Below are 15,201 nucleotides of genomic sequence, written 5' to 3' on the forward strand. Positions count from 1 at the left end.
AGGCTAGGGGTTTGTGACCACATAATAGAAAAGATGCTTGAGTTTTTTTTTTTTTTCCCTCCTAACAATGATGGTGTTTTGTGTGACTTTGAAGATATGCTAGCAAGCTAACAATATGTTTTCTAAGAAGTCTAGTAGCCATTGTTAGGATAGCAGTCTTCGAATCAACTTAAATTTAGACATAATAGATAAACTATTATTTAAATCATAATGAATAAAAACCACTGCCATGTACAGAGGCATTTATGCCGAACACAGAAGTACACTGGCATTCTTCTCCTATAAAATACAACTGTAAAAAAGATTAGCTATACATTTAAAGTGTCTTACTGGTCTGAAGCGGATTATGCACATTAAATCTTCTGTCAATTGTGTTGGAGTAAGAAATAAGGAATTTATTTTCATCTTATAGTGCCCTGGGTATAGACATTCCAGCTCATATAGAGAATAAAAATCCCTAAATAAGACAAAATTCTCACTCCATGTTATTGAAGGTTTTAGATTTCTTTTTATAATATTTGATGTTCTTCTTTTAATATGACAAATGTGAAGTTAACCTACTTCTTCTTAGTAAGAGAATTGATAATATGTTTAATTTGGAAAAATAAAAAATTTAGCTCAACCTTAATGTTAAAGCTTAATTCCTAGAGGCTAGCCATTTAATTGTAACACAGTCAATATTCATAAACATATAATATAATCTATATATACTGTTATGATGGTACATACTTACGATATAGACATAAAAACTATGGAAGAAGTTTCTCTCTGTCAGGGATTATTACCAAAATGATGTTTAGGTTATTTTTGTTCATTTGTTTTGTTGTTTTGTTTTACCAACTGGATGGTAACTGCTTCTTTTATTACCTGGAAAAAATCTAGTGATCTTATCTAAATATGCTACAATTATCAGCACAACAGACTATTCCCATTTAAATCAATATTTTCCAATTAACATCAAAAGTGCAAGGTTGATGTCTTACCTCTTCATAGCAACAAAATACCTGTTAAAGGTTTAATTTGCAAAAGAGCAGCTTGCATTCTTTTGGTTCTCACCAAATAAGCCTTTTGGATTTACTACCAAAGACCAGTAAAAAAAAAAAAAAAAAGTCATGGTATCTTTTTTGATTACTCCTTGCAGCTGACTAAAGACTGACCAAATTAAATTCCTTTCCCATATACAGTTTTCTTCAGAGGATTCAAATATTCCTGCAAACCTTTAAAGATGGATGCAAACCTTCTAGAACTTGCTGGTATCTTGCAGTCTGATCCTGTTAAGTGAAGTGAAGATGGGTTACTACACCAATTGACTTTAATGGGTCATTCACTATCCTTGCAGATTAAAATTGAGGAAAAAAACTTAAGTCTGCTTTATAATAACGTTGAATTCTTTTCTGACCTTTCTATTTAAAAACAAAAACAAAAACAAAAAAAAAAACAACTTCTGGGTGGCTCAGTCAGCTAAGTGCCGGACTTTGGCTCAGGTCATGATCTCACGGTTAATGGGTTTCAGCCCCGTGTCAGGCTCTGTGCTGACAGCTCAAAACCTGGAGCCTGCTTCAGATTCTGTGAGTGTGTGTCTCTCTGCCCCTCCCCAGCTTGCATTCTGTCTCCCTCTCTCAAAAGTAAAGAAAAACATTAAAAAAACCCTTTCTCGGTATCACCAAGTATCTGCAAACCATTTTCTTAAGCTATGTAATTTAAAGCAGAAAAACTGAAAACAAACATATTTATAAACAATTATCCTAATTCTTTTTAGACTTTCTACTTATAAAATAGATTTTTTCTTAAATATTTTTATTTATTTCTAGGAGAGAGAGAGAGACAGCGTGAGCAGGGGAGGGTCAGAGAGAGAGGGAGTCACAGACTCTGAAACAGGCTCCAGGCTCTGAGCTGGCAGTCAGCACAGAGCCCCACACTGGGCTCAAACCCACGAACTGCGAGATCATGACCTAAGCGAAAGTCGGACGCTCAACCGACTAAGCCACCCAGGCGCCCCTAGACTTTCTACTTATAAAATAGATTTTATTCTTTCTTAGAAACATAAAAGTAATAATTAAACTTATATGGCATCAGCAGGATTCTCATTCTTCATTCTTAGAGTGTACTGATCCTAAACTTTAGCACATAAATGCAAACATCTCCTTCAGCTACCTACATAATTACATGAGCATTATTTAAAGTAATAGATTTATTAAAGTATTCTATTTTTTAAAAAATTTTCTTAATGTTTTATTTATTTCTGAGAGAGAGAGAGAAAGAGACAGCCTGAGGAGGGGAGGGTCAGAGAGGGAGGGAAACGGAGGATCTGAAACAGGCTCAGGCTCTGAGCTAGCTGTCAACACAGAGCCCGATGCGGGGCTTGAACCCACGAATTATGAGATCATAACCAACTGAGCCCAAGTCGGGTGCTTAACCAACTGAGCCACCCAGGCACCCCTATTAAATGTATTTTAAAAAAGTAGTTATATTCTAATGCAAAGTTGTAAGCAAAAGAGCCTGAAATAGAGTATTTGGGGAAACTGAGTAATAAAGAAAAATAATAAAAAAGGAATTTTTTTCTCGAAAAAAACTACTACATTTTTCTCACAGTGTGTGTTCACACCAAACTCCTGATTTTGAAAAAAAAAAATTTTTATTAATTTGAGAGAGAGAGAAAGAGAGGGTGCATGTTAGCAGGTGAGAGGGGCAGAGGGAGAGAGAGAGGTAGAGGGAGACTCTTAAGCAGGCTCTATGCTTAGCACAGAGCCTGACATGGGGCCCAATCCCTCACCCTGGGACATTGACCTGAGCCAAAATCAAGAGTTGGGCTGTCAGCTAACTGAGCCACCCAGGAGCCCCTGAAAAAAATTACTTTAAGTGCACGTGGAAACCATAAGCAAAAGAAATATCATCTAAAATCTGCATTAGTAAAAATCTAACATATGAAAATCTTCACAGGACAGGAAAAGGAAGTAAAAAAATATAAATCACAGAGATTCAGAGCAATGAAATCTGTTTCTTATAGAAAAATAATTTCAGAAAATACCTGAAGCAGGTTAAATGAACATTTAAAGGCACAGAGACACAAATGAATCCTGTAAACTACTAAAGATCTAAATACAACATGTGCTTGCTTAGCAAGTTCTCATTAAAACATGCAATACTGGTTTTGACAAAAATTAAGAAAAATTAAACAGTTTATAATATCTGCATTTGTGAGTTGATATTTAAGATAAATAACAGCTCAAATCTTTTCCTGAGGATGACTTAAGTAAAGTCTGTACATAAGGACCTACCAGATAAGATTACAAAGAGTTGTTTTCAGTGTCTTAGAAATTGCCTAAAGCTATACTAATTTATCTAAGAGGGAATGTTTGGTAGAGTGGTGTGCTTCAAGAGAGAGTTGGGGATTGCACTCTAATCAAAGGGCCCAGCGTACAGGAAGGACAGGTGTGTGTAAGGATTTGCTGTGTACACATCATAACAACAAAGAAAGGTATCACAGTGTAGGATTCATGAAAGAAAGAAAAGAATGATCCAGGGAATCTTAAGTTCCAACATGGCAATTGTCATCTCTATAACGGACTCAAGAAAGGGGGACAGACACTTTTAACTTTCTCTGCTCAATGATAATTCCACTTTAAAGATTTTCAGAGGGATATTTTACCTGTGTATAAACCTTTACCACCAAGAAACTCCATACAGCAACCCAAGTTTATCATGTTTAAACTCGTGTTTTTATTAGTTGACACTCAGAATATATGAAAAGAGCCTGTCACTATTCTCTTCATTTATTTATTCAATAAACATTTACTTAACTTGGTGATGGGAATACAAGGTTCCTGTACTTTGAATAGCTCATAGCTCAGTGGGAGAGAGATGTGTAAATAGATAATTATATGGGATAAATGCAATGGGAGAGAGATGTACAGCATATTAGAGAAAGATAAAGGAAAGAGAATTAGCTTTACTGCTAGGAACCAAGACAGTGGTACTCAGAGAAGAGATATTTCAGTGGAAACTAACAGGGAAAGAAGAGAATTTCAGGGAGAGAACAGCCAGTGCTTGACACAGTAATTAGAATATGCCATACTCTCTGTAAGCAACTTAGCAGAGATGGATTGTGGAGTGAATAATGGCAGAGATGTGAGAGACGAGGCTAGAAAGGGAGGGAAGAGGATTTGCAAGGACCTTGTATAAGGACATGCTGCATATCTGGGAAGTTTGTTCTCTTGGTAAGCGGGAGTTACTGGAAAGATTCTGAGCCTTTATATACTCAAATTAGTACCTAATACAATTTACCAGTTTTCTCTTCATTATATTTTAGAAGCTTATCTTTCCTTGTATGTAGATCTTTGCTTTCATTCTCTCTCAGCCCAGAATTAGATACAAAAAGCCTGAAAAGGAGGTAACCTGTATTCAGTACATGGACACTTTCCCATATACTATATGCCTCAAGTACTCCAACATTTATTAAAATTATTATTAAAATAGCTCTTCTTATTTTTCTTGGCATTCATCAGAAGATCCTAGGTTAGTTTTATAGAAACAGAGTTCAGAAAGATAAAAGACCATTGCTGAGTAAGTCCTAAATCAGTGAACAATCTTAAGAATATGCAACAGTAAGCTCTTCAATAAACTCTAGAAGAATTGAGGTCAGTGTCTCATTCATTCAAGACTCGAGGTCATTCCTGGGTACCAACTTTTTTTTAAACTCATGGAAATTCTCAGGTAAACTAAGAACACAAAAAGCAGTAGGTGGCAACAGGTATGACTCCCCCCACCAGCAACTTGACTTTCAGTACAGTAGCATACATTATGAAGGGCAAGATACCTTACAATGAATTTTAAAATAAGAGCACTCTAAATCAAGGCACAAATTAAAGATCATAAACAAGGGAAAATAGTAGCAATCAGTTCACTAAATTAGATGCCAGCTTTCTTTTTTTTCTAGTTAGACCTTCTTTTTATTTACCAGCAGTCTTTTGATCTCTCCAGAGTGAAAGAGATGCTGACACTGAAGTGGGAATGGCATTAGTCATGGTTCCCTTACCCTCTTCACTGTGGACACCTATTAATTTGAATGTCACACAAGGAAAAAAAAAGAATTTTGCTTCCATTTAATAAATGGAAAGACAGATTTAGAGAATTAAGTATTTTCCAGTTTTAGTATCACTTAACACACATTCAATTGCTCCAGAGATGAAACTGGGCGTTTTCCCTTTTCCTTTTATCAACCAAGTTGGCCAAACTACTTTTCCAAAATATGGACAGTACTGGTAAATAATTCCAATCTGTATGTACAAGAGCTACCAGAAATGATAAAGAAAATAATCAAATTAAGAAAACTATGATGTCTTTGGAAAATAGATCAACCTGATAACAAACTGCACACTAAACTGAAAATCTAAAAAGCAACAGCAAGGTCTAACTTTTCTTTTGTGCATCTGGACTGATCTGCCATTTTATATTCTTCTTCTTACATCACTTCATTCATTAATATAATTAATATAAGCTATAAGCCCCACAGGGTATCAAGTGTCAAAACAAGAACAATAGTTGGAGAGCATACTACTGAATTCATGAAATTGATGCTTTTCATAAGAGAGCTATACAGGGCTCTACTTTGCTGAAAAATGACCAATAGTAGAATGCACAAGAACGTTTTAAAATTGAGTTTAAGCTATAACGAGAGAGGTTACAACAGTATCTCTTATGCCACACTCCTCTCATTAGTGGTGTGGAATCTATGTCTCTGCTCCTTAAATCTGGGTGGAGCTTTGTGTATGCTTAGGCCATCGGTATAGCAAAAGTGATGCAACATGGCTTTTAAAGCTAGCTCATAAAAATGTCATGCATATCTGCCTGACTGTCTTGGCATATCTGCTCACAGGCCCAGCCACCATGCTGTGAGGAAGCCCAAACTAGCTCAAGTGGAGAGACTACAGGGAGAAGCTACATGTAGGTGTTCCAAATGACAGTTTAGCAGAGGTCCTCATCAAAATCCAGCCTCAAATGTCACGGAACAGAAGCCACTCCCAGAGTTTCCTATCCTCATGACTAAATCAAAGAATCTGCAAGCATAATCAACTGGTTGTTTCATGCCAGTAAGGTGGTTTTTTATTCAGCAAAAGATAACCTGAAAAAAGAAGGGTAAATAAAGTATCTCTGGGACTGTTTAAAGCATGGCTTAATTTCGGCAATAGAGTACAACTTTGGGTAAATGCAAGACAAAGTAACAAAGTGACTAGCCTGGCATGCAGCAGGCCAGCTATGTGGCCTGGAGCTGCTCTTTCTGGGAAAACAACTGTAACAATAAAATGAGTCCAGGACAACTAACCCAAGTCCTATCAGTGGTAGTCAAAGAAACAATGAGATATTTTGTGAGATACCACGATTACTACTCATCAATCATAAACAGTAGTCATTGAAAATTTCATGTCTTCTCAGTGTGAACAGGACTGTTACTATTTTTAATTTTTTTTTAATGTTTTATTTATTTCTAGGAGAGAGAGAGAGAGACAGCGTGAGCAGGGGAGGGTCAGAGAGAGAGGGAGTCACAGACTGAAACAGGCTCCAGGCTCTGAGCTGGCAGTCAGCACAGAGCCCGACGCGGGGCTCGAACCCACAAACCGCGAGATCATGACCTAAGTGAAAGTCGGACGCTTAACCGACTAAGCCACCCAGGCACCCCATGGACTGTTATTATTGAATCTGCCATTTATTCCATACCTAGGCAAAAGCTAGTTATCACCAACTGTAGGAGTGAAGAGTTCTTGGGGCACCTGAGTGGCTCAGTCAGTTAAGCATCCAACTCTTGGTTTCAGCTCAGGTCATGATCTCATGGTTTGCAGGTTCAGGCCCCACATCGGGCTCTGTGCTTAAGGAATGGAGCCTGCTTGGGATTCCGTCTCCCTCTCTCTCGGCCCTTCCCCTGCTTGCTCTCTCTCTCTCTCTCAAAAGTAAATAAATAAACATTTTAAAAAAAACAAGTGTCTCTCTTCTTAAAACACACACTTACACACCCGTTATCTTAGAAATACTGAAGTCAAGTTTGTTTGGGTACACTAAGAAAACAATATGATAAAAATACTTTTTTAGATACAAAAAAATTCCCCTAGTTTACTTGTTTATTTTTTCAAAAATGTTTTATTTATTTCTGAGAGAGAGACAGAGAGATAGCGTGGGCAGGGGAGGGTCAGAGAAAGAGGGAGACACAGAATCCGAAACAGCCTCCAGGCTCTGAGCTGGCTGTCAGCACAGAGCCCGATGCGGGGCTCGAACCCACGAACCATGATATCATGACCTGAGCCAAAGTCGGATGCTTAACCAACTGAGCCACCCAGGCACCCCCAAAATTCCCCTAGTTTAAAATATGTATCTTAACATGTCATATTTTAAAAACAAAGAATAAAGGGGAAAATGCTTTATAAGCCATTTGTTATACTATCCCTTAGAGATAATTACTGTCGCTATGTTGATGATTTTCCTTCCTGTCCTTTTTAATGCACATTAAAATAAAAAACCCAAAGTCTCTATCATTTCAAAATGGAGTTCAGGGGCTCTTAGGTGGCTCAGTTGGTTAAGCACCCAACTCTTGATTTCAGCTTAGGTCATGATCTCACAGTTCATGAGATCGAGCCCCATGTCAGGCTTTGCGTTGACAACATGGAGCCTGCTTGGGATTCTCTCTCCTCTCCCTCTGGCCCTCCCTCCATTCATGCATGCAGGCTCTCTCTCTTTCTCTCTCTCTCTAAAAATAAATAAGTAAAGATTAAAAAAATAGAAAATGGAGTTCATATGCCATGTATATTTTATATCCTTCTTTTAATACAAAATGACACTGTGAGTACTCTTCTATGTCCTTTCAATATTCTTTGAAGACATTATTGAATAGATAAGTTTTAATGGCTATATAAAAAGTATATTTGCTTATTATAATTTATTTGATCATTTTTGTTTTGCACAATTATCATTTTGTAATTTTTGCTATTACAAACAACATGGTGATGAAAACCAGCATACGATTCTTTGTTAGTAGAATTATCAGGGAAAAGAGAATGAACATTCCTTGATGAAGTCTAATGGTTTTCCAGAAAGATGTGGCAAGTTACATATTATGAGGAGTATAAACAGTATCTAACTCAATGAAACGTCACCATCATCATGTTTCTTAAAATCCAAGTTATATATTTTACAGACACAGTAAGATGTCATAACATAGAGTAAGAGATGATTTAGTAAGTAACTTGTTGAATTTACACTATCATAATTTAAATAAAAATGTATTTCATATGTATTTCATTTGAGAAATTAAAAGTTTAAATTATTGGTACCTTAAACAGAAAGGGTGACCAATAAATATTTGTTGAAAATTTGAAGTAATAAATGAATAGACCAAATGAAAACCTAACCATTTTTAAATTTTTATTTATTTATTAATGATTTTATTTATTTATTTATTTATTTATTTGTTTTATTTCTGAGAGAGAGGGAGAGAAAGACAGCATGAGCAGGAGAGGGTCAGAGAAAGAGGGAGACACAGAGTCCGAATCAGGCTCCAGGCTCCGAGCTGAGAGCAAGAGCCCGATGCGGGGCTTGAACCCATGAACTGTGAGATCATGACCTGGGCCGAAGTCGGACGCCCAACTGACTGAGCCACCCAGGCGTCCCAACCATCATCTTTTTAAAAAGTCAGGATACATGAATTCTAAGCATCATATATCACAGTCTGCAACCTAGGTAAATTTAAACATTCCTTCCCAACTTACTTTCTTAATTTCTATAAGAGATAAAACAATAGTCTCTATTTCCATTTCACAAAGATGTCAGAAATATAAAGAAGAAGGAAATATAACACAATGCCTTAAAAACATAACCTGTGAAATCAAATTGTCTAGGTTCAATTCTTGACTCTGTTATGATGGGCAATTCATTAATTTGTTTGTCAGTTTTCTCAACTGTAAAATAGGGATGATAATATTTAACTCAGACAATTATTGTAGAGATTAAATGAGAAAATCCATGTTAAATTACTTAGAATCCTGCCTGTCAAACAGTAACTGCTCAATAAACATTCAATAATAGTTATTAATATATATAAAATTGATATATATGTGAAGTAATTGGTTTTAAAAATCTACTTGGTATATAGATCACTTAAATCTCAGGTATTCTCAATTTAAAAACAACACACTGGAACAATATAGAGTTATACATTCCCCATAATTTTTAGAATCTGAATAATTAAGAAATAAAGTTAATCACAAATAAAATATAGTATTAAAAAAATAACTTTCTTTTTAAAGAGATATTCTTTCTGTGGCTTTTCACTTGACTAGATCCTTTTCACCTATCAAATCTTAGTTCAAATGTCCCCTCTTCAAACCAGTCAAGCCTTTAGCTACTTAAATTTCCTCTATCATGCAGTTTTCACACTCTAGTTATTTATCTGTGTCTTCCCACCATAACGTATACTCAATGAGGGAAGAAGCTTAGCCTTTTCTGTAACTATGAATACACTCAGTTCAGACATTTAATAAATATCTGACAAATGACCAACAAATTGATGACATACAGTTGGCTAGGCACTGAAGGAGTTGGCATAAAGGCTACAAAGTTTCTTCAAAGATGGTCCTCTCATTAGGATTTCTCAAACATTTTTATCATGAACCATAGTCTAAAATACATTTTATATCAAGATCCAGTAAACATACATATCCATATAACTAAAGCAAGTTTCAGACCAAAATACCATGGCTACTCTGTGTGATGAGTTTTGATATTTTTATTCCTTTCTATTCTATTCCTTTTCATTAAAAATAATTACTACAGCATGCTAAATCAATTTTATATCACATTATCATGGAAAGACTTGAAGTGTGAAAAACACTGCTCAAGGTCAGAGGTTATTAAGCTCATATCTGAAAGGTATGCTTAATCATCATATGCATGGAAAGGAAGAAATAAAAATGTCTGATCACAGATGACGTGATCACCTATGTAGAAAATCTGAGAGAATTGAAAAAAAAAAAAAAAACTGTCCTGGAACTAATAAGCAATTATAGCAAGGCTGTAGGATACAAGGCTAATATGCAAAAGACAATTGCTTTCCTATATACCAGCAGTGAACAAACGGAATTTGAAATTAAAACCACAATAGTATTCACATTAGTGAAAAGTTGATAGGTTTAAATCTAACAAAATATGTACACAATCTATATGAGGAATATAATGAAATCAAAGAATAACTAAATAATTGAACAGATATTCTATATTCATCAGCAGGAACACTCAATTTACAACAGACACGTGATAAAAGATTATATCCTAAATATACAAATAACATCAAAACTCAACAATAAAAAACAACTTAATTAATAAATAGGCCAATGACCCCAACAGACAACTCTCCAAAGATTTATAGATTGCTAATATGCATATAAAAAGAAGCTCCATATCATATGTTTTAATGTGCATCAGGGAAATGCACATTACAACAATGAGATATCACTAAACACCTATCAGAATGGTCAAAATCTGGAACACCGACAACACTCAATGTTGATGAAGATGTGGAACCCCACAAGAACTTTCACACATCGCTGGTGGCAATGCAAGATAGTATAGGGACTTTGGAAGATAGTTTAGCATTTTTTTATACAAATAAACATACTCTTACCCATAAGATCTAGCAATCACACTCCTTAGTATTTACTCAAATGAGTTAAAAACCTAGGTCCACACAAAAACTTGCACATGGATGATTATAGCAGCTTTATTCATAATTGCCAAACTCTGGAAGCAATCAAGATGTCCTTTAGTAGGTGAAAGGATAAATAAACTGTGGTAGATCCAGACAATGAGATATTACTCAGCACTAAAAAGAAATGGTCTTTTTAACCGTGAAAAACATGGAAAAATCTTAAATGCATATTACTAGGTAAATGAAGCTAATCAGAAAAGGCTATACACTGCATGATTCCAACTATGACATTCTGGAAAAGGCAAAATTATGGAGACAGTAAAATTGTCAGGTTTCCAGGGGTTGGGAGTGTTGGAAGGGATAAATAGGTGTAACAGAATATTCTTAGGGAAATGAAAATACTCTATGATACCATAATGATGGATACACATTTGTTCAAATTCATAAAATGGAGAACACCAAGAGGGAATCATAATGTAAACTATGGGCTTTGGGTGATTATGATGTAGGTTTGTTTTATCAGTTCAGTGTAGGTTTATCAGTTCTAACAAATGTATCGCTTTGGTGTGGGATGTTGTTAAGAGGAGAGATATAAATAAATATGTAGATGCAGGGTGTATATGGGAAATCTCTGTACCTTCCCTATAATTCTGCTGTGAACCTAAAACTGCTCTAAAAAATAAAATCTTAATTAAAGGAAAAAAAAGAACATGTAGTTTTGTGTATGTAAGTCTGACGGTAAGGGAGGCTGTCATAGTTTTCAGATTCACGAAGAGGTTCTTGTCCCCTTAAATTGAAGGGCTTCTATTACCATATATTTATTATCATTTGTGAAATGTATAAATCATGTATAAAAATGTGGTTTAACATAGGGATGGCAGTATATGATAGAAAAGAACATTGATTCTGTAGTCTGAAAAGGCTCAAGTTCAAATCCTGGATTCATCATTTACTAACTGTGTTAACTTTATAAAATTACCTTACCTATCACCCCAGTTTTCTTATGAGGAAAGTAGTTTGAACATATATTTCACAGGGTTATGTAAAACATCCATTATAATAATGATGCCTATTTTTCAATAAATGGAAGGCATCATTATTATATTCCAATATTTCCAAAAAAATTAACTTCCATAGACAAAATACAATCTTAAAGTACAATTAAATTATACAAGGTAAATTAACAAAAAATAGGTCATTCATATATATATATATAGAAATTATATCTCCAAATCTTACTTTTTCTCATAGCTAACACTGCTATGTAGGAAAAAATTACAACATGTTCTTCTCAGTATGACTTTATCAGTTCAGTAAATGTACCAAGTACCCCCCATACACAAAGTCTGGAAAAATGATTTAGCAAGAACAGCCTGATGGTTTCCAGAGGGGAGGTGGGTGCAGGGACAGGTGAAATAAGTGATGGGGATTAAGGAGTATGCGTGTCATGATGAGCACCAAGTGATGTATGGAATTGTTGAATTACTATATTGTAAACCTAAACTAAAATAATACTGTATATTAACTATCTGGAATTAAAATAAAACTTTTTAAAAAATGACTTAGCAAAAATATAAATAAATTACTCCCTTCACCCCCATGATTGCAATGAACTATTTATGACTTTTTAACCAATGTTCCTCACATCACTTAGCTGCCTGTTGCAGAGTGGTGCGGCTGCGTTGGTATTCTGCTTATTCCCTGCCTTTAGAGCTGCATCTCTTCTTGCTTGCTCAAGCAGAACTCTTGCTCTTTCTTTAAGTTCTTCTTGTCTGGATAACATTCGATGCTTAAAAGCAAAAATACAGAATTAGAAGCTCGAAAAATATACATCACATAATCTATACTTGTAAACTAATCAATGGTTATATTATCTGTCAAAATAATAGAGATCAGAAATAAAATTGTAGCTTTGAGATTACTTACAGATAATATTAATTTTAACTAGAAAGTGTAGAAAGTCTTGACATTTTGGAAATATATCTTCTTCTTTTAGAAGTTTATTTTGAGATAGAAAGCACGCATGCGTATACGTAAGCAGAGGAGGGGCAGAGAGAGGGAGAGAAAGAGAATCTCAAGCACTGACAATGTGGAGGGCGATGGAACCCTGAGATCATGACTTGAGCCAAAATCAACAGTCGGATACTTAACCACTGAGCCACCCTGGCTTAGTGTCCCTGGAAATATAACTTTACTGCCTAAAACTGGATTACATTTAATTACATTTTTATTAGAACATATTCCCATAAAGTTTAAGGTCCATATGTATATTGTATACATTTGTCATATTTGCTAATTATAGTATAATCTGGTGTACAGTTTTTAAAAAATTTATTTCTTATAGTCTTATAGGACTGATAACAAGGTATCTTCTGACTTTGTATGTTGAAAGATATTAAATACCTGTGACAATAATCCTTTAAATTCTTGACAACACAAAAAATTCAAAGCTATAATATTTTGTTTAAAAAAAAGTAAAACTGGTTTTGTCTAATGCTCACTTTCCTTACAACAAGACAATTAACCATATCAGAATTGGGAAAGTGTTTTTCTGGATTAATTTGTAATCTTACAATATATTTATGGATAACAACAGGTAATGACCACCAACAGAAATCAGTTCTTAAATGAGGACATTAATTCAAATTGCAAATATCCATGTTTATAGTTCAAATTCCCTTTTTCTCCCCTGAAAGTAGTCAACATCTGGCTTTAAATTTTTTTTAATCTTTGTTTATTTGTGTGAGAGAGCGACAGAGTGTGAGCAGGAGAGGGGCAGGGACAGAGGGAGACACAGAATCTGAAGCAGGCTCCAGGCTCTGAGTTGTCAACACAGAGCCTGACTCAGGGCTCGAACTCATGAACTACAAGATCATGACCTGAGCTGCAGCTGAACGCTTAACTGATTGAGCCACCCAGGTGCCCCAACTAATATCTGACTTTAGGTAGTTATTACTATTGTTCGGATATTTAATTTCTTTTATTTCCCTTTCATTTCATAGTTTTGGTTCAATCATACATAGCATTTATGGTCAAGAAAGAGGTAAAAAACAGTAAACATATTTATGTGGTATAGTGTGAAGCTTAAAAAATTACATCATTTTTTGGTCTCTGAGATTTTTATGTTTTAATATAACAATTTTTAAACACTTTTCTATAATCTTAAGGAAAGATTTTTTTTTAAGTATCCAGTTCAGTGGTTTTTACTATATTCACAAGGTTGTGAACCAACAACACTATCTAATTCCAGAACATTTTCATCACCCAAGGTTTTAAGAGGATTAAACAAAAATTCTATGCTTAATAGATATAATTGAAATGTATAAGTGATAATGATAGATTTTTCGTCATGTTGATAGAATAGAACTGGTCATTGCATTTGAACTGGTTACAAATCAACACTTTTTAAAAACAGACAAGATTAATTAAATGAACACTGAATCTGCAGTCCAGACATCAGGTTGTTAATCCTTCTTCCACTAATAATAAGCAATGTAACATTGAACAGGTCACTTAAAAGCTATGCTGTATTCCATTACATGATATTTAAGAACCTTCAAGTCAGGAAGACCTTGGTTCAAACACTAGATATATCACTTAATTGTGGATATAAAAGTTACTTAATCTCTCTAAGCCTCAGTTTCCTCTCTTATAAAATGGGAATAAAAATAGATGAACTCTCACAAGGATATTATAAAGATAAAGTGAAAACAGAGTAATGTACTGAGCACTAGATAAATGTTAACTATTATTATATATTTAAAAATCTCTTAATGCCTCTTTTTTTTAATGTTTACTTTTGAGAGGTGGGGGAGGGACAGAGAGAGAGGAGAGAGAGAATTCAAAGCAGGCTCTGCACTGTCAGCACAAAGCCAGACGCAGGGCTCAAACTCACAAACCGTGAGATCATGACTTAAGCGAATTTGGTTAAGTGTCCAACTTCAGGTCAGGTCACGATCTCGTGGTTTGTGAGTTTGAGCTCCACATTGGGTTCTGTGCTGAGCAGCCGGAGCCTGCTTCAGATTCTGTGTCTCCCTCTCTCAGCTCTTCCCCCACTTACAATCTGTCTCTGTCTCAAAAAATGAATAAACATTAAAAAAAACTTCTGAAATAAGGGGAGATCACCCTTAAAATCCCATTAGTCCTAAAACTGGTGATTAGAGTATATCATCTTTAAGATCCTATATTGGCTCTAAATTCTGTGAGTATACATACCTTTAGGGATTCCAGTTAGCTACACAGAAAGTGAAAGACTGTTTTGGTCTTAAGAACACACAGAAAAAAACTTTTTCTGATTATAAATGCAATTCATATTTCTTGTAAAAATTTTAGAAAATACATAAAAGAAAAATAAAAAATAAAAATAATAAGAGGCATCATATTCCCTGACTTCAAACTATAGAACAAAGCTATAGTAATCAAAACAGTATGGTATTGGCATAAAAATAGACACATAGATCAACAGAACAAGATAGAGAACACAGAAATAAACCCAAGTATATCTGGTCCATTAA

General features: G+C 34.9%; 1 protein-coding gene across 3 annotated transcripts in view; it reads right to left on the reverse strand.

The window, feature by feature from the left end:
• EHBP1 (EH domain binding protein 1) overlaps nt 1-15,201 on the reverse strand; it is a 350,991-nt gene that overhangs the window by 74,216 nt on the left and 261,574 nt on the right. For all 3 annotated transcript variants that reach the window (XM_077766441.1, XM_077766440.1, XM_077766439.1), the window contains one exon: nt 12,333-12,476. In XM_077766441.1, the coding sequence (XP_077622567.1) occupies nt 12,333-12,476 (144 nt within the window). The remainder of the gene's footprint in view (nt 1-12,332; nt 12,477-15,201) is intronic.

The sequence above is a fragment of the Crocuta crocuta genome, unplaced genomic scaffold (genome assembly GCF_008692635.1).
Source record: "Crocuta crocuta isolate KB4526 unplaced genomic scaffold, BGI_CrCroc_1.0 scaffold113, whole genome shotgun sequence".
NCBI classification, from domain to species: Eukaryota; Metazoa; Chordata; class Mammalia; order Carnivora; family Hyaenidae; genus Crocuta; species Crocuta crocuta.